We start from the raw sequence: 20,555 nt of genomic DNA on the forward strand, positions 1-20,555 counted from the left end.
CACAAGTAGACAGTGAGGCAGGCAGAGAGAGGGGAGGAAGCAGGCTCCCTGCTGAGCAGAGAGCCCGATGTGGGGCTTGATCCCAGGACCCTGAGATCATGACCTGAGCCAAAGGCAGAGGCTTTAACCCACTGAGCCACCCAGGTGCCCCTGAAATATATTTCTGACAGGCCAAAGAAACTGGAAGTATACACTTAAGGGTTCACTCTTCTATGACAGTAAAATTTACATAACATAAAACACACAATTGTACAATTCAGTGGTTTTTGGTGTGTTTAAAATATTGTACTACTATCACCACTATCTAGTTACAGAACATTTTCATTACCCAGAAGGAAACTCTGCCCATTAAGCTGTCATTCCCCATTCTCCCCGCACCCAATCCCTGGCAATCACTCTGTGCTTTCTGTCTCTGTGAATTTGCCTTTTCAGCACACTTCATAAAAAATGGAATCATGCAGTATGTGACCTTTTATATCTGGCTGCTTTCACTTAGCATAATGTTTTCAAGATTTTCCTGTTATACCACCTGTCAGTATTTAATTCCTTTTTATGACTAAATAATATTCCGTAGTACAGATGCATCATGTGTTGTTTATGCGTTCATCCATTGATGGGTGTTTGGATTCTTTCCACATTTTGTGAATAGTGCTGCTGTGAATATTCGAGTACAAGCGTTAGGTTTAACTACCTCTTTCAGTTCTGTGGAGTGAACACCTAAGAGTGGAATTGCTGAGTTCATATTTGTTTTACAAAGAGAATTTCCCCAGGGCAGAAAAGTAAAGGCTGACTCTTTTCTTCCTCTCTCTCTTTTTCAGTACTTGAAAGATGTTGCTCCACTCTCTTCTAGTTTGCATTGTTTCTGTCAAGAAATATGCTGTCATATTTATCTTTGTGTCTCTCTAGGTAATGTGTCTTATTTCTCTAGGAGCTTTTAAGATTTTTTTTTTTTTTTACTAGTTTTAAGCAATTTATAATGTGGCTTGTTATGGTTTTCTTCATATTTCCTGTTACATTTTGTCAAGCCTCTTACATATATGTAAGATCATCAGATCTGGAAATTTTTCAGCCTTTGTGTCTTTATAGGTGTTTCTGTCCTACTTCTCTTTCCTTTGGAGACTCCATTAGACATGTATTTTACTGTTTGAAGTTGCCCTACAACAGAACAAACGATCTTCTCTTCATTGTTTTCAGTCTTTTTCTGCTGAGGCTTTTGAATAATTTCTCTTACTAAGTCTTCAAGCCCACTAATCTTTTCTTCTCCAGTGTATTATCTGCCTGTAATCCAGTCTAGTATGGTTTACATCTCAGATATTGTAGTTATCATTTCTAGTTCGGTTCGGGTCTCTTTTCTATCTTCCAGGTCTACCTAACCTTTTCAAACTTTATTTTCCTGAGCATATGAAATACAATTTCAATAGCTATTTTAACATTCTTGACTACTAATTTTATTATTGTTTTACATTCTGATTGGTTTCATTCTTTCAAGTCTTGCTTTTAGCTTTTATAAGTAAAGAAGGTCTCATCTTAAGGTCACTTTTCCCCTCCCCTACCAGAACCAATGCCTTTTTAATAATCTACCCCCTGTCCTATGAATTACTAAGTTTTCTACTTTGGCTTGTGGCAATAGGTAAATTCCTGGTCCATGTGATCTTCAGAGATTGTTCTTTCTAATCTTTTCAGTGGTTCGATCTCTGTCTTGGTAATTTCTTTACATACATGCGCTGTTCAGTGCCCTGGTGCATACTAAAGGGGGAATTCTGAGAGTTTTGTCTGTGTACAACTCTTTTCTTCAGTACTCTGCCATAACAACTATAGTTTCTATTTGGTTTCTACTTCTACAGATCCTTAACTCAGGGAGCTTGGCAGACTGGGCCACAATTCCCCCTTCCTAAACTAGTGCCTGAAAACTCTTTCCATATAGTCAACTAGGGCACTTATAGGGTTGGGCTCACTTTGTTTGTTTCCTGGGCCTCAGGGTTAACTGTTCTTTATTGTTTGATGTACAGTGTCTTCAGACTGTAGTTTCTTTAGTTGGTTCAATATAAAAGAGTAAAATTACTGACTTTCTTTTTTGTATGTGTGTACCACCTAATTCTCAAGAAACCACCAATGGGTTAAGAATGGAGTTTTCAAACATAGGCAGTAAGCTCCTTGATACCAGCCTTGGTGATGTTTTTTTGGATCTGACTCCAAAAGTATAAAAAAACATGTGGGACTACAAACTAAAAGCTTCTGCACAGCAAAGGAAACCATCAACAAAATAGAAATTCAACCTACTGAAGGAGGAAGAGTATTTGGAAATCATATATCCAATAAGAGGTGATATCCAAAATATTTAGAGAATTCCTATAGCTCCAATACCAAAAAAAAAAAAAAAAAAAAAAAAAAAAATTTTTTTTTTTTTAAATGGGCAGAGGATCTGAATAGATATTTTTCCAAAGAAGACTTACAGCTAGCCTAGAGGCACATGAAAAGATGCTCAACATCACTAATCATCAGGGAAATGCAAATCAAAACCACAATGAGATATCACTTCACACCTGTCAGAATGGCTAGAATCAAAAGACAAGAAATAACAAGTATTGGCAAGGTGTGGAAAAAAGGAAACCCTCATTCACTGTTGGTAATTGGTACAGCCACTATGGAAAACAGTATGGAGTTTATTCAGAGTATTAAAAATAGAACTACCATGTGATTCAACAGTTCTTCAGGATATTTAGTCAAAGAAAATGAAAACACTAATTCAAAAAGGGTTGCAATATTCCTTGTAGCATTATTTATAATAGCCAAGATATAGAAACAACCTAAGTGTTGATCAATGGATGAATGGTTAAAGAAGATAGGATATGTATACAATTGAATATGACTCCACCATAAGAAAGAATGAAATCTTGCCATTTGCAACAACACGGTTGGAGCTAGAGGGTATTGTGCTACTTGAAATAAATCAGGCAGAGAAAGACAAATACCATATGATCTCACTAACATGTGGAATCTAAAAAAAAAAAAAAAAAAAAAAAATGAACAAACAAAACAAAAACACATCGTATGGGAAAGAGTGTTAGTTGGCAGCAGAAGGGAGGTTGGGGGTGGGTGAAATGGGTGAAGGAGGTCAGGGGGTGCAGACTTCTAGTTACAAAATGAGTAGGTCATGGGGATGTGGTGTGCAACATGGTGACTATAGTCTGGTATTGCTGTGCATATCTGAAGGTTGCCAGAATAATGAATCTTGAAAATTCTCATCACAAAAGAAAACAATTTTTAACCTTTTGGGCTAAAGGATTAGCCCCGTGGTGGCTCAGTGGATTAAGCCTCCGCCTTCGACTCAGGTCATGATCCCAGGGTCCTAGGATCAAGCCCCACATCAGGCTCTCTGCTCAGCTGGGTGCCTGCTTCCCCCTCTCACTCTGCCTACTTCTCTGCCTACTCTCTCTCTGATCTCTCTCTCTCTCTGTCAAATAAATAAATAAAATCTTTTTTAAAAAATTTTTTTAACCTTTTATGGTAACAGATGGATAACTAGACTTACTGTGATGATTATTTCAAAGTCTATACCAGTTTCAAAGCATCACATTGTACACCTAAAGCTAATATAACATTGTATGTCAATTATATCTCAATTTTTAAAAAGAAAAAGAGGGGAAGGAGTGTTGATTTGGGGTAAAAAATCCAAGCTACATCATGAAGCATACCATGTTACCACCAGAATTGCTATGTCTTAGCTATCTTGAATCTTGGTGTTTGCTCTTTCTCTTTATAGCCATTCAGTAAATATTTATCAGACTTATACTGTCTTTAACCACTGATGAACAAAGAGGCATGCTTTTGCCCTTTTAACATGGACACCTTGTTCACAAAGGCCTTGTCTTCTAGTATAAGCATTTAGAGATTTATCTGTTAAAACTTAATTTTAGAAAACTTATCTAGAAAATGGGGTATGCACAATCTCAAGTGACCATGTGGCAAGGTTTTAGTTACATGAAATTCTCTAGCTAGGAGGCATTTAGCAGAGTCCAGGTAATTTGTTACAAAACTTTAGATTGCCAGATTTGATAGAGACTATAAGATGCATGGGTAGAATAAAGTAGAATTCTGTGTACTAACCTTAAAAGACATCCATACGATGTTGATAGATTTTTTTCTAAAAAGGAAAATTGCAGGATAATTTGTATTGTATTTCTCAATTTTGGCTTTGAGAGAGAGAGAAAGATAAAAAATGTGTGTGTCTGTGTGTGTGTCTGTCTGTCTTTCTAGAGTTGGGATTGTGTTTCTAAGCATAGAGAAAAAAGTTTACATAATGTGCAACTGTCATGGCAAGGGCACACAAATACCACTAGTATTTGTCACATGAGTATAAACACATTTGACTGGAGTAAACTTACAGACAAAGAATTATCAGAGTATATACCAACCCCAAGTTCTTTTTCCTCAGAAAAGTGTGCTTAGGCCTGGCATAGGCACTCTGGATGTGCCAAGGAAAGGGATCTGATAGAGAGAGGGACTCTACACCAAAACATTGTATGCATTGAAAGAGAAGGTTTAGGAACATCTGGTTGCCTAAGTCGTAATGGGAACAGGAGCCTTTGGAGGTTTTAATCTCTATGAGCTTATTCTAGAAAATAGGAAATGAGCCCCCAGGACCATCCATATTTATCTAACAGCAAACTGCTTACCTCTGAGATTGGGAGTAGAGAAGAACAGAATGACTAATTTTTGCCTTAATGCATTTTTTAGTTGCTTAAGTTTATTCCAACTCACATGAGATTTCTTTTTAAAGGCATAGATTTGGTGATCAACACAGTATCTGACTCATAGTATGTATAAAGTAAATGTTGATTCATCAGATAAATCATTGACCTAGCCACTACACCAAACTTAGGTAGATTTTTAAAGATGGAAATAAGTGGCAAAATGGTACTTTTTAAAATGTATCTATAAAGAGAGATTACATTCCAGCAATATTTATTGTACCCAAAATTTTATTGCCAAGGAAATATAGACATATATACATGGATACCCATGCATAGATCTATATGTATGCTTCGATGTATGCATACAGATGACTGGAATAATAAAAGACAAGAAATCATCACTGTTGATGATTGTCATTGTGGAGGGGACACTGAAGTTCTAGATGGAAGAGATCCTTTCAGCGTATGTTCCCTCTCTGTAGTTTAGATTACCTAGTATGTGATGTGCTATTCCCTTCGCCCCTCCCTTTCTTCTTCATTGCCTTCCTTCCATTTCATTATCAGGAGCGGGTATTTAAAAGAATATGGAAGTGTTCCAGAATATCAGAGAAAGGATTTGCTATGGGAAAAATTCAGAAGTTTCTGAAAACATAACATGCGTTTGAAAGTTTTAGGACTGAGAAAGCAAACAGGAGGCAATATGCACAGCCAAGGAGAAAAGATGGGGCGGGACTTTCTGCTTGATGGAGTCTTTGAAATACTTGCCAGTATTTTCTACTGTATACAGTGATATTGGGATACATGGTTTCTGCAATCATAGTAGAAGTATCTAGATGAGTAAAATGTGTGCCTTTGTCCTTTGACTTACCTGACCTGAACAAGTGTATCCAGTCTCTGGGAAGGAGTCTATAGCCCACAATACCTACAACTCCATCTCAGTATTTTATTTTATTTTATTTTTTTTATCTCAGTATTTTAAATAGAGACTCACTTGCCAGCCACAAACCCTAAAAGAACTAAATCTTTTTCAACTTCAAAGCCAGTCTTCCTTTCCATATTTCTAAGCCTTCATTGATGTGGAAAAAAAATCCACTATTGGTGTGCCACCAAGGAGTAGAAGAATAGGAATGCTTCCAATTAAACTTTGCTATGGTGCTTTATTATCACTTTAATTTTTTTAGTTTTAAGCACACATTCCTTTAGACCTTAGGCAATGATTTTTATCATTTATTACTTAACTCCGTTTCTATCCTTCTAACACAAACTGTGCTGAATGTGCCAAATCCCATTGGAGTTTTTTTGGAGACATTTTAAATGGCAATTAAACTTAACTTATGACAGATTAGCCATACTCAGAACCCAATTGAAATCAGAATAGAAACAGCTAAGATCAAATTTACATGTGCAGACTTGATCAACAGCAATTGTAAGATGCATCCATTTTCATGGAAAAGATGAAAAATGGTATGATTTACGGGGTCCCTTTGCCTTCCAAAGTATTTTCCTAAAAGTTTGTTGATGCTTGAATTCTTTTAATAAAGAACAGTGCTTTTATTTCACCATTAAAAATACAAGGCTTAAAACATAAACACATAGGGTACTACTATGCTGCCTAATATTTTTGAAATTTGGCAAGTGAAGTTTATCAGTCCATCACAATTCTTTCTTCTAGCGCAAACTGTCCTCCATAATGTGAATCATGATTTCATTTTAAAAGGACTGCTGCCTACCAGACAATGCCCATATTCTTTGGCATGGCAGAGAAGGCCAGTTTGATCCTAACCCACTTCTTGTCCTCGTCTTCCACCTCCCCTCTCCCCAGGTCCTCACTTGCAACCCCTCCTACACCAAGTAGTGTGTCTTTTGCTCCTGCTCCACCACTTTGTTATCCCCCCCTATTCTCAGTCTCCATTGTTGACTTGTTGATTGTTCCATCAGTGTGGACATGCCCATCTATCTTGGCACTGTTCTCTTCTTACTGTGTCTTACTTCATCTTGTCCCATAGCTTCAACTACCAGCTACAGTAGCTTCTCGTGGTAGCCTTTCTTGAGTAAGTCCGAGATTTACATGGTAAGCAGTAAGCATGTCTATCATCAGAATTCAAAGAGGGCAAAAGGAGTGTTCAGCAAGTACCAGGTGCTCCCTACTGTCTTCATACCACCTTCTGAGCATCTCTCCTCAGTCTCCTGCCTTAGTGGTACTGACTTGGTACAGCCTCTTATCTATCACGTGAAATAAATTAGGAACCAACTGATTGACATCATCTCTATTTAATCCTCCTTGTTGCCCAAATAACCTTTCCAAATACAAATCTGTTTTTGTTTCTCCCACAGTTAGCCTTATCTCTTTTTGCTAAGAATAATAATATATAAGACCTTCTATTACCATACTACTGCCTGCATATCCAGTTCCATCTTACATTATGCGCCGTGCATGTGCGCATGCACATACACACAGCCATGTATACAACTACTTGTGCTTCTCTCTCACATACATAACTTCTTGTGCATTACTTGAATTCTCCGAGCACTCTGTGCTATTTCATGCCTCTGTGCTTCTGCACACTCCGATATTTTTGCCCAGTGTGCCCATGTTTGCATCAGAGGTACTTGTCTTTTTAATATCAAGTGTCATTTACTCTATTAAGGCTTTTATGAACCCCAGGCAAAAAAATGACTTCTTTATCCCCATGATACCATATATACCAAGATATATTTAGAGAGAGATGTTTGTTGGCATAGCTATTTAGATGCTTCTTAGGAACAAGAATTCTTTTTTATTGGTCTTTTTTATCTTCACTGCTTAGCACAGTGCCTGTTTCTAGTACACAGTAAATAGATGTTAGTTGAAGGAATAACTTCTGTTTGTGATAGGTCAAAGTATATGAGAAGTGGGGGATACTAGAATGAACCTGAAGCAAATTGAAAGTCACAACTAAGAGGAGCTGAGGATGAGGAGGAAATCAGACCCACTAATTAGAAAGAAAGCTTTAGTTTCTTTCTAAGTGTCAGAGACTCAATCATATGCTTTAGGTCACATGTGGAACCAGCTCAGGGAACGTGTTAGCGCCACTTGCCACCACCATGAAAAAAAAAATTCTAGTTACATGGAATCAGTAGGATCCATCAGCCTTTCCCAGAAATACTTGAGTTATTTTTTTTATTTGATTTTATTTTAGTGTAAAGGAAAACCCTAAGAACAAAGTTGAGTAGTAAAAGGAGATAATAAAGGTAAGAATACATGTGTGTAGCACTTAATCATATGTTATTATAGTCATTAACCACTGGGATCTGAAACTGGATTTTCAAGTTAGGCAGACTGGCTCATATGACTTTTTAGGCAAGTTCTTTACCCTTTGTAGGCCTCAATTTTTCAACCTGTGAAGTGGGAGTAATAGTATTATATACATGTTTGCCTCAGGAATTAGAGATGACTTAATCTAAGAAAAGCACTTACTGTACTAACTGGCAGAAACTAATCACTCAATAAATGCAGATAGATTTTTTGGTCCTACATTTCATTTATTTTTCTGCTAATGGCAATAGTATCATAAGTATTTTTTATTAACAAACTCGGCATGTTAAAGAAAGTAGTTTCAGAATTGGAATAAATGATGCTTATTTTGCTTATGTGGAAATATTCAGAATGAACTACCCAAATGAATTTTAGCACAATATAGTAAGATTTTATAATAGCAATTTAAGTGATTTTTCTAAAAAGGAACTCCATAGTCAAACTGCAGTTCTGGAGAGTAGTCACCTGCTGTTTTCAAATGTAAAAGTATGTTTAATTGCATACAAACTAAGCATTTTAGGAAAAGTGTGGAAACCTGGATATCTTAAGATGAATAAAAACTTCAAATTAACCAGAATTATTATATTTAAATTAGAGAACATGAATTACTGATAAAATTCAACTAATTTGTTGAATCTGTATTGAAAAGCAAAAGGTAAGCAATAATAATATACAATAAGATAACAAAGATAAACATTATTTAACATCAATGATAACATAGTCTCAAATTTTTGAGTAAATATTTTATTAAAATCAAAATTATGTGGATAAATGACATTAATAATAGCTAGCAGTTTTGAGTGCTTACTTAATTACTGGTCATACAACTTTATGAAACTATAGGAATGTTGCTAGGGCTAACTGGGCTCTTAAAAGTGTGAGTTCCCTGAATTTACCAGCTGCCCAGGCTTCCTGAGGCCTAAAGGAAGCTCTTTTGTTTGAGTGGGCTTCCATTAGATTGGCATGTTTATCAGGGAAGAATCAAAGGGAAAAAAAATGACTCAGATGCAAATTCTGCTCAGTCTGCTCTTAAGTTTTTGATGGATGTACTATTGGCATAGTTAATATATTGAAAACTGTAATAAAGGATACCCCCACCCTTCAGATCTGAAATTTTCAGCAGGTGATAAACCCCACAGAAAAATTACCACAAAATTGACCTGAGACTGATTTGAATACGGACTGCTTTGAATGTAAATTTTGTCCCTTATAATTAAAAATGTTAACTTCACCTGGACAAACAGCTTTTACGTTTGTTTGTTTGTTTACCACTACCTACAATAAGAAGTACACCTTACGTAGTAACTGAGTATATACATGTGTGTATATTTGTGTGTGTGTAGATCTATGGGGGGGGTGTGTTTGAAGTAATTTTCAGAGGAATGAATACCCTTATGACATATAGCATATTCTCTTAGTTATGACATGTGGCATATTTTTTTTTTAATACTGCTTGCAACCCACAGTGTGGAAATACTCAGCTGGACAAATAGGTAACATGTTTTCTTCTCCTTACGGAAGCCTTCTTGAGAAATCAGCATAGAGATTGAAAAGAGAAAAGTCATACCAGTCCTCTGGTATGACTATCATGGGAAAACCTATAATGCTTCCCAGTTGTGTCTACCATATATAGAAGCAATGTTAATCCTACCTCTTTATCATTCTGAATTAACACAGTGTGCTGCTGAAGCAAATGTTATTATTTTCCCATATTTTTTGTCATGCTTCTTTTCTGTTCCACTGAACAATTCTAAACAAATTTACTGTGGTTTCTCCCATTGTTTGGAATTAGTACCATTACAGATCTGCATAATTTTAGTCTGTAACTCTGATCCTGCAAATTATTTATAATATGTATCTATATATGAGTAAGAGTCTGAGAACTCTACTATTTTCTTCTTCATCTATAGAAAGCGTTTAGGCCTCATCTTCACAAAAATCCCTCTAGTTCTATAGTGATTCCTTTTTGTTTTAGTTCTCATTTATTTACTTATTTGAGAGAGTGTGCACAAGGTACAGGAGGGGCAACGGGAGAGGGAATGAGAGAATCTCAAGCAGATTCCAGGCCGAGCATGGAACCCAATGTAGAGCTCATTCTCACGACCCTGCGGTCATGACGTGAGCTAAAATTAAGAGGCAGTCACTTAACTGACTGAACCACCCAGGTGCCCCTGTAGTGATTCCTTTTTTTAAGGAAATCTTGTTTTCAACTGTATTGAGTTTCTTTGAAATCTCTGGGTTAATATTTTTATCACTTCATTACATGGACATTTTTTTTTTAAAGATTGTATTTATTTATTTGACAGACAGAGATCACAAGTAGGCAGAGAAGCAGGCAGAGAGAGAGGAGGAAGCAGGCTACCTGCTGAGCAGAGAGCCCAATGCGGGGCTCGATCCCAGGACCCTGGGATCATGACCTGAGCAGAAGGCAGAGGCTTTAACCCACTGAGCCACCCAGGCGCCCCGACATGGACATATTCTTGAGGAACTCCAGTAAATAGCAAGATTTCCCATTGTAGAAACGATGTCACTTTTCCCAAATAAATTTTATTTCCTTATTGGCTCTTCATACAGAAAGAACTTGGGTAAGAACAGTTTATAAAATTTTAGTTCTAGTCCATGCTGTATCATTTAACTCAGCATAAGGAATAAATTATACTAAGAAAATAAATTTTGTGAAGTGTTAGGTAGTACTGATATGAAATTCAGTGTTTGAGTCAATATTTATTCAGGACCAGTGTGGCAGGTGTTGTTCTAGGTTTTGGGGATAATCATTGAATAACACAGCCATAAATTCCTACCTACCCTTTGGAGCTTATATTCTAATTAGAGGGAAAAAAGGTGTTTTTTTTCCCCAAGTAAAATATATACTCAATCAGAACTTGATAAGTTTTAAGAAAGAAGTAAAGCAGGGCAGAGGATAACAACCAATTATCACTGCCTGTAATTCCCAGCCAAATGACCCCACAGAAGGTGCAGAGTGAGCACCATTGTTCTTACATCTCCTCTGAAAGTAACCAAAGCAGCAAGGGAAGGGCTGTAGAACCTGTAAGTCCCACAGGAACACAGCACCTCAGTAGGTACAGTTAGATAGCTTTAATACAGAAGAAGATCCATGAGGCATTTTTCTGTGTAGATAAGTGGTCCCATTTCTTTAGTGTTTGTGTGTTGTCATGTACACCCATGCCTTTAGTGCACATTGATTATTGTGAGGGGAGAGGAATTCTTAGCTCTTCACATTTTGTGCTACTCTTACATATTGTTGCTTTCTTTCCTGTTACTGAGAGGCGGTAATGAATATTGGCTATTAAGCACGTGATTCTGGAGCCAGACTCACTGGGCTAACGTGCCATTTCTGGTAATTACTTGCTGTGTAAACTTGGATAAGTTGTTTAACCTCTCTGTGCCTCAGTGTTCTCAGTTGTAAATTATTTAAGTTCCAAATAAAATAATTGCATCTAAATATTTTCCAACCAAATGAGCAGATTACTTTTAGTTTTTAAAACAGAGTATGTTCGGGGCGCCTGGGTGGCGAGGTCAGCTAAGCATTTGGCTCGGGTCATGATCTCAGGGTTATGAGATCAATCCCTGGGAGTCAGACTCTGCCCTCAGCAGGACAGAGTTCTCTCTTTCCCTCTGCCCCTCCCGCTTGTGTGCACACACAAAATAAATAAATAAATTCATTCATTCATTTATTCATTCATTCATTTTAAAAACAATATGTTTTATATTTGGTAGAAAAAACAGAAAAGCAAAGCAGAAGGTGAAAAAATAGCTTTTAAAAACAGGCATTGACAATCTGAAAAGGTTACATATTGTATGACTCTAGCTATATGATATTCTGGAAAAGGCAAAACTGTGGAGACGGTAGGAAGATCAGCAGTTGCAGGGGCTAGGAGGGAGGAACGGATGAATAGATAGAGCAAAGGGACTTTTAGGGTCGACATTTGCTTGTGATATTGTAACTGTAGACACGTGTCCTTATCCATTTGTCCGAACACAGAGAATGTACAGCACTAAGAGTGGACCGTCATGTAAACACTGGACTCTGGGTGACAACAGGGTGTCAGTGTAGGCTCATCAATTGTCACAAACGCTGACGCTGGGGGAGATTGTGGGATAGGGAAGCTGGAAGTATATGCGATCTCCCTGTGTTTCCAGTCAGTTTTGCTGCAAACCTAAAATTGCTATAACAGAGTCTTAAAAACCAAGATGAGAAAGGGAATGAAATCTGAATACCACGGAGAAGAAATAGATGAAAAGGAAAAGGAGGGAGACGATGTCAGTGGCTCCTTTTCTCTGCAGATAACTCGGGCCACCTTTTGCCACTGGTACAGTTTGGCAGTCCATGCAGCTGGTTTTGTTGGGAGCAGGAAAATACCCCCCCGGAAAGTAACTTGGTCTAGTGAGAAGTTAACTTTTTGAAATAGGTAACAACTTGCTTTTTTGTAATGTTGAAAAATTCGGCGTAGACTTCATTTTCTCTCTGCTACTGTGTATTTCATGTGGCGCTTCACCCCTTGGGAAGTTAGTAGAAGTTCTCATGTATTTTGTGGAGGCTCGAGATATCCTGTAACTGGATGTGAGGGAAAATTAAATTGAAAGTTCGTGAAGAAGACCTACTGTGAAGAGGCTAATTATTGCCATTCTGTCTCTTAGTTTTCGAGGTTCTGATGTGGAATCCTATAAGGTTTAAACTTTTTATTTTAGTGAAGAGCATATATTTATCTACCATATGAATGACCAAAATGTTTTATGGACAAAACACTCACTTTCATTTTTCTAACAGCTCTGTGTCTAACCTTGCCAAGTGCTTCAGCCAAGAAGTCTTTGTATGGTTCATTCTGGAAAAAAATCAATTACATGGATTCAAGACAATATACTAGAATTTGTTCTGTAAGCCTGCATTTTATAGGTTCACATACCAGTTCATGTGAGAGAGAGAGAGTATGTGTGTGTGTGTGTGTGTGTGTGTGTATACAGGTACCAAATGCCGGCCACCACCAAAGTAAAGGAAAACAGTGATTTATCTATAAATTGTATCCTATTTACACATCAAACAAATTGTTTAAACTTTTTACCTTACTGGTTTGCCTTGATAACTCATGAATGACTACACTTTTTTTTAAGAGCTATTACAACTCACACAGCAACACCCTCCCCACTGCTGTCAGGACTGTTATACAATTGAACCACATTAAAATGAATTTCTCAGGGGCAAGAAATTTAAAACACTTGAACTTGAAAATTCCATTCTCTGACTCTAATCTCCTGTCCATCCAGCTCTCCCAGTCCTTTCATTCCCACTAACTCTGCGCTTTATTTGCACTCATTGTGTGTTCCACATTCATAAACACTTCGTATTTTCCAATCAAACCCCTCTTGGCTTCACTTTTCTTCCTCCCCAGCCTTATCAACCATCGAATCACAACATTCACCAGTACCCCAGATTGGTTGGTCACTAAATTCATCCATCAGGCTTTTCTTGACGTTCCCTACCTTTCACGTATTACCTTACAATCTGATAGTTACCCTATAAATGCTTAATGGAAAGAAGGAGAGAGGGAGAGAAAATTCTTTGGTTTTGTGGTCATGTGCTGAAAATTTCTTGTGGAAACCTATTACTTTTGCTGCTTGAAAGCATTACAAATTCATGTTGTTGAACATCAACCAGGCCTTCATTCCTATGGCCCAGTGTTTTTATTTCTCTGTATTTGTCCTATTTCTCATTATCCCTACTGCAGGTCACTTTCACTCCTCAAAACCATCAGGTCCATCATCTGCTATCATCTTCATAGCTTCATTGTTACAACTAGGTCATCTAAATTTCTTTTCCTTTAATCTCATTCACCCAGGGATTCTTTAGTATCTTCACTTACTCTTCCTGCCCCCTGCCCACCCTTTTTGGTCCCTCTTCAAAAAAAAATGAGAGAGACTATGTGTGGGTGTTGTCTTTGGGTGGGTGGACATCAGTAACTTTCTAAAGTAAACCCCTCTCTTTGTACCTAATTCCTTCTGCTATCCTCCCTTATCATCTGTTCCGTGATCACTAATGTCATCTATCCTTAGTGATCACCATTGACTTCCTAATTGTCAGTATTCTCTTTTTGGTCTCCTGATCTGTGGCATGACATTATAGATTTTATAGATAATCTAGAAATTCTGTTTTCTCTTTGAATGACGACACCATTCTCCCTCAGATGTCTTCATCTTACAACCCTGGTTTATAGGTGTTCCTAATGTATCTGCCGCTTTGCACTGTTCATACACATCACTAGGGATTCTCAAACGGTAGTGACTATAAGAATCACCAAAGATTCTTGTTTTATATGTAGGTTTCTAGATCCTGCCCTCAGAGATTGTGATGAAGTAGGTCTGGAATGAAACTCATGAACCTGCATTTTTAACTAGCTCTTCTTGTGACTCTAATAAAAGTGATGCATGGCCACACTTTGAAAAAAATAATACACTACAGTCTTGTGTACTCTGTGACTTATGAGTAAATAGTCTGTCACAGCCATGCTGATTACTCTGAAATATTTAACATTCTACTCAAGAATTTCCTCTTATTATCTATTATTTCTCCTTTTATCTTGTTAATATCACCTTATTACCATACTTTGATAGTCTCGGGATCAGAGCAAGGCTGGTGATCAGTTAGCATGCCCTTGCTGTTGGTTATTAAAACAAGAAAATATTTGGGGGTGCCTGGGTGGCTTAGTTGGTTGAGCGTCCAGCTCTTAGTTTCAGGTCATGATCTTGGGGTCCTGGGATCGAACCCTGCATCAGGTTCCACACTCATTGCACAGTCTGCTTGTCTCTTTCCCAACCTATCTGCTCCCCAGCCACTTGCCCAAGCACGTGCTTGCTCTCTCTCTCTCTCAAATAAATAAATAAAACCTAAAAAAAATAAAATAAAATATTTGCAAGAACACCGTACACAGCTATTGCCCTAAGCCCCTGCATATCATTCCTGTCTGTCCTTGTGCCTCTCCTGAAAGCCCCTGGATCTCCTCACCACCCACCAACAAAGAAATACCTTGGACCACAGTTTCTCCAGGAACCTGCTCCAGTGCAAACCTGGCATCTTAATTGGTTGATTTGTGTCACTTAAATATCACTCCTCTTAAAGATGATCATGTTATTCACGTGAGACACGGGATAAGAAAGTGGTTTTAACGGGAAGGATGGTAAATTCAGGAGATGAGATGATTTATGTGTAGTGTTAAGTCTGCTAAAATAGTTGGATGGAGTGTCCTGCAGCATGTCCAAGATTGCAACAGCTGTCCTTTCCAAATTTGACCGATTACCAGAATCTAAGACTAGCCCTGAGACATTTTGATTCATTGGGACTGGGGTGGGGCCCAGAAATCACTGGTTTTTAACATTTTCCTCAGTGATCTGATGATTTAACTAGGTGTAAGAACTACTCCTACAGATTGAGAACACAGAGAATTAGTACCAAAGTGTTGCTCCATATTGGACCTCAAATAGGCATTTTACATTCCGTGGCACAATCAAAAAGATTAGATAATGATATGTGGAATTTTCTTCACAAAAACCACCACCAAAAAAAAAAAAAAAACCACCACCAGCGGTGCCTGTGAGCTCAGTCGTTAAGCATCTGCCTGTCACTCAGGTCATGGACCCAGGGTCCTGGGATCAAGTCCCACCTGGGGCTCCCCGCTCAGCCGGGAGCCTGCTTCTCCCTCTCCCTCTGCTTGCTGCTCCCCTTGCTTGTATACTTGCTCTCTCTCTTGCTTACTCTCTATCGGATAAACAAATGAAATCTTTAAAAAAAAGAAAAAAATCAGGACCAGTACTAGAAAATATCACTTGTATATATTTTATCCACAGAAACTAACTCAATGTTAAATTCTATTCAACAAAATGCATTTTTGTCTCTAGCAAGAAAGAGCTCCTTTTCTAGGAGTTTCTTTAAAAATAATCTCCACTAGAAAAAAAAAATCCCACATTTAGGAAAATTACAACGAAATATGGTCACCTGTATATATATTTTTTAATTTTAAGAGAAAATATATCATTTTAGATTATCATCCAAGAGTAAGTTAAAATTTGAATCAAAATATGTAATTATATTTTAGTCAGGTGTTGCATTTCTCTGAATCATATGTACAATTTATTGAAACAAAGGATAACAATTCTGTAAAATGTAGTGTCATGGGTTTACTCCTGAGTCATTTATTACGTATATGATTCTTGAGTCACTAATTACTAAGGCTTTCCTATAAGGAAAAGATTACTAACAATAGGCAAAGGGAGTGATTGTGTAACCTTTTGAATACTAAGTATTATAGTTACAGAAAGACTTTTTAAAACCATACGTGGGAATTAAATTATGTCAAATTACAGTTATTTCAAAAATCGGTATTAGCATTACTTTTCATTGACAGACATGTATTTTCCCTAAAAAATAAAAATAAATTTTGGGATTTAAAATCTTGCAGGTTTATAGAGAAATAGGTTCATAAGACTGGCATACTATAGTAAGCCCTTATTATCCAGAGAGGGAGGAGTTTGTAGGTTGTGTATTAGAGGTACCTTTTGAAAGTAAGGCTGTGGGGGCCCCTAATTTTGTTTATAATACTAAAACCTAACATATGTAATTGCTGTGAGGATAAAAATGGAACCAAAATAATTAATACTAATGACTGCTGTTACGCTTTTTATGCAGTTGAAGTTAGATCTGATAAGTTTCAAGCATAGCTCATTCTAGACTACAGCTAACTACAATTTGTAAATGCCTTTAGTGCTTCCCTGAAGTTGTACCCCAGGCAACACCAGCCCACCACGGCTCTCCCCACCCTACCCCCACTATTCTGCACTTTGAAACACAAAGCAACTTGTCAGTTCAGTTTATTCAGTTAAGGTCAGTTCCGTGAAAACAAAGTCAAGGCAATTATTTGATTTAATTGACTAGTGAAACTGGTTATACAGGTAAGTAGAACTTAGTTTTATTTTTATCCAGCTGCATATTTGAATGTTCATAAAGTAACTTAGTAGAGTAAGTAATAAGATTCCGGTGACATTGTAATAGATTTAAAAGAATGATTACCAAAGCAAGGAAAAAAGACACTAAAACCCAAACTATAGAAAATATTTGTGGTATTTTTTTTCTTTATGGCTTTGCTTTTGCTGTAATGAATCATGTCCAAAAAATGAAGTCGTCTTTTCTTTCACTGTTCATTTCCTTTTCTTTGAGGAATTTTTTTCTTGGGCTAATGTAACCAAAAGGAAGTGTTCTAATATAATTTAGTTGAATCATTTGAGTAACTTAAAATGTAGTCCTCAATCAGCAAGCAGATATTCTTTAACAGCTAGCTGGTCAATCACCTTTTGGATTCTCTTTTTTCCTTGCCCACCTAGATCTCATGGCCGATGATTTTCACAATGATTCTTTCTGCCTTTGATTCTTCCTGCCTTCCACTGTACCTTCCACTATACCCTTCCTACTGTTCTCTACACCTTCAGCCTCTAGGTTGCTAATCGTTCATTTCTTCTATGTGAGTAGAACACCAAAAAATTGCAGTAACAAAATAAGTTCTATGTATAGATCTTAATAATATCTATATATATATATATAGGTATTATATAGATATTATTATCTATATATATAGATATTAAGATCTATATAATATAGATATATATGATATCTATCTATATATATATATCATAAATATAATTCACTTGAAAAAAAAATAGAAATCATTTCTTGTCCCAGAAAAAAAGAGCAAATCTTTTTAGCCTCCACTGAACTTGTTAGTGACTATGAAGGAAAGAAGAAAAAAATATTTAAACATATAAAAGGCTAGAATTTTATTGTCAAAGACCATGTTAAGGTCATAAAGTAGGAATTTTGTAGTATTTTTGTTCTGTGTTAAAATACTCCCTTCTCTACCCCCCAGTTTTAAAATAGGTATCCACCACTTTTATAGAGATTATTCAGTTTTCACATATCGAACTTCAGAATACTTTTACTGAGAACAGATTAGGTACCAAAGTATGGGCTTACGGATACTGACAGTGCTGTGTTTAGTCCTATACTGACCTACATTTTATATTTGCTTAGGAAAAGAGCAAACACAATAAAAAAAAATTTAAAGAACTAAGGTTGGTTGGGTATAGAAGTTAATAAAATCCTTAAGGGGGGGTACCTGGGTGGCTCAGTCAGTTAAGTGTCTGCCTAAGGCTCAGGTCATGATCCCAGGGCCCTGGGGTCGAGCCCCACATCAGGCTTCCTGCTCATCAGGGAGCCTGCTTCTCCCTCCCCCTCTCTGCCCTTCTCCCCTGCTAATGTGCTCTCTCTCTCTCTCTTTCTCTCTGTTAAACAAATAAATAAAATCTTTAAAAAATAAATAAAATCCTTAGGGAAAGAATTTTGGTCTTACATATTGAGAGCATTACATAGTCCTTAACTTTAGTGCAACTTATGTCTGAAAAAACTTGACAAGGAAAACTTAAATAAAAAAATTAATTTTGAAGTCTGTTACAATATTAAACTAGTCAAAAATGGATAACATCCTAAATGTTTATTACTATAAGCAATATAATTATGGGACCTTGGCTTCCTAGACAGTTTTGTCACCACGAAAATCATATATTAAGGTACTCTCAGAGCTTAGGAGAATAATTATATAAGGTAAAGTGAAAAGACATAATATAAAGTTATACATAATACACTAGCAATAAGCAATCCAAAAAGAAATTAAGAAGACAGTTCCATTTGTAATAGCATCCAAAAGAGAGAAATGCTTAGGAATAAATTTAATCAAACAGGAGAAATATTTGTACACTGAAAACTACAAAACATTCCTGAAGAAATTTAAATGTAAAAAGACCCAATAAAAGGGGGGCCCCTGGGTGGCTCAGTGGGTTAAGCCTCTGCCTTCGCTTAGGTCATTATATCAGGGTCCTGGGATAGAGTGCCACATCGGGCTCTCTGCTCAGCAGGAAGCCTGCTTCCCCCCACCCTTCTCTCTGTGCCTGCGTCTCTGCCTACTTGTGATCTCTCTCTCTGTCAAATAAATAAATAAAATCTTTAAAAAAAAAAAAAAAGACCTAATAAATGGAAGACATCCCACATTCACAGATTAGAAGACCTCAGTGACAATACCACCCGAAACAATTTACAGATTCCATGCAATCCCTAACAACATCCTAACAATATCTTTTGCAAAAATAGAAAAACCCATCCAAAAATTTATATACAACTTCAAGGGACAATGAATGGCTAAAACAATCTTGAAAAGGAAAAATGAAGTTGGAGGACTCACACTTCCAGATTCTAAAATTTACTACAAAACTTCAGTAGTCAAAACAGTGTGGTACTAGCATAAGAATAGATAGATACAACTAATGGAATAGAATAGACCCTAGAAATAAACTTTCATGTATATGGTCAATGGTTTTTCAACAAGATTGCCAAGACCGTTTAATGAGAAAAAAGACAGTCTTTTCAAGAAATGATAAAACTGGATATCTACATGTAAGACATTGAAATTGAACCCATACCTTACATTATATACAAAAATTAATTCCAAGTGGATCAAAGACCTAAATTTCAGAGCTGAGAATATAAAACTCAAAGAAGAAAACACAGGAGGAAATCATGATCTTGAGTTTCGTAATTGTTTCTTTAAAACTGACATCAAAAGGGGCACCTGGGTGGATCAGTCAGTTGAGCTTCTGCCTCCCGCTCAGGTATCAAGTCTCACCTCAGGCTCCCTGCTTCCCTCTCCCTCTGCCCTTCTCCACTGCTCATGTTCTCTCTTCTCTCAAATTAATGAGTAAGATCTTTAAAAAAAAAAAAAAAAAAAAAAAAAAGACACCAAAATTACAGGCAACAAAAGAAAAACTAGGAAAGTTGGACTTCATGAAAATTAAAGAGTTTTGCGATCAAAAGACCCACAGAATGGGAAAAGATATTTGCAAATCATATGTCAAATAAGGAATATCCAGAACATAAAAGAGCTACTACAACCCAACAACAAAAAAGCAGACAACCTAATTAAAATATAGGTGAAATACTTGAATAGATATTTCTCCAAATAAGCTATACAACAGCCAATAGGCACATGAAATAACAGTGTTGGTGAGGATGTGAAGAAAGTAGAACCAAGTGCATTGTTAATAGGAATGTAAAATGAGGCAGCCTCCGTGGAAAACAGTTGCCAGTTCCTCAGAAAGTAAAATATAGAAAAAAAATATATAATTACCATAGAACCTGGCAGTTTCATTGCATTCCTGAGTAGAACACCAAAGGAATTAAAGTGGGAACTCAAAATATTTATACAACACTATTTGTAGCAACGTTAGTTACAATACCCAAAAAGTGAAAACAACCCAAATATTCATCAACAGGTGAAAAAACACACAATGGAATATTATTTAACCATAGAAAGGAATGAAATTCTGACACATGGTACAGAATGGATGAATCTTGAAAACATTACATTAATGAAATAAGCAGACAAAATGACAAATATTATATGATCCCCCTTATATATCTAGAATAAGCAAACTCATAGAGACAGATAGTAGAATGG

At 36.8% G+C, this 20,555-nt stretch overlaps 1 protein-coding gene across 2 annotated transcripts in view; it reads left to right on the plus strand.

Annotated features, from left to right (window-relative positions):
* Positions 1-20,555, plus strand: part of PIBF1 (progesterone immunomodulatory binding factor 1) — a 197,436-nt gene that overhangs the window by 139,346 nt on the left and 37,535 nt on the right. The window contains exon 15 of one of the 2 annotated variants that reach the window (XM_082701267.1): positions 7,874-7,925. The exons of the other annotated variant lie outside the window; for it this stretch is intronic. Within the exon in view, the coding sequence (XP_082557393.1) occupies positions 7,874-7,891 (18 nt within the window). The 3' untranslated portion in view covers positions 7,892-7,925. Of the gene's footprint in view, positions 1-7,873; positions 7,926-20,555 lie in introns of those variants that run through there. 2 annotated transcript variants of the gene reach the window in all.

Source organism: Mustela nivalis (assembly GCF_964662115.1).
Source record: "Mustela nivalis genome assembly, chromosome: 15".
Lineage (NCBI taxonomy): Eukaryota > Metazoa > Chordata > Mammalia > Carnivora > Mustelidae > Mustela > Mustela nivalis.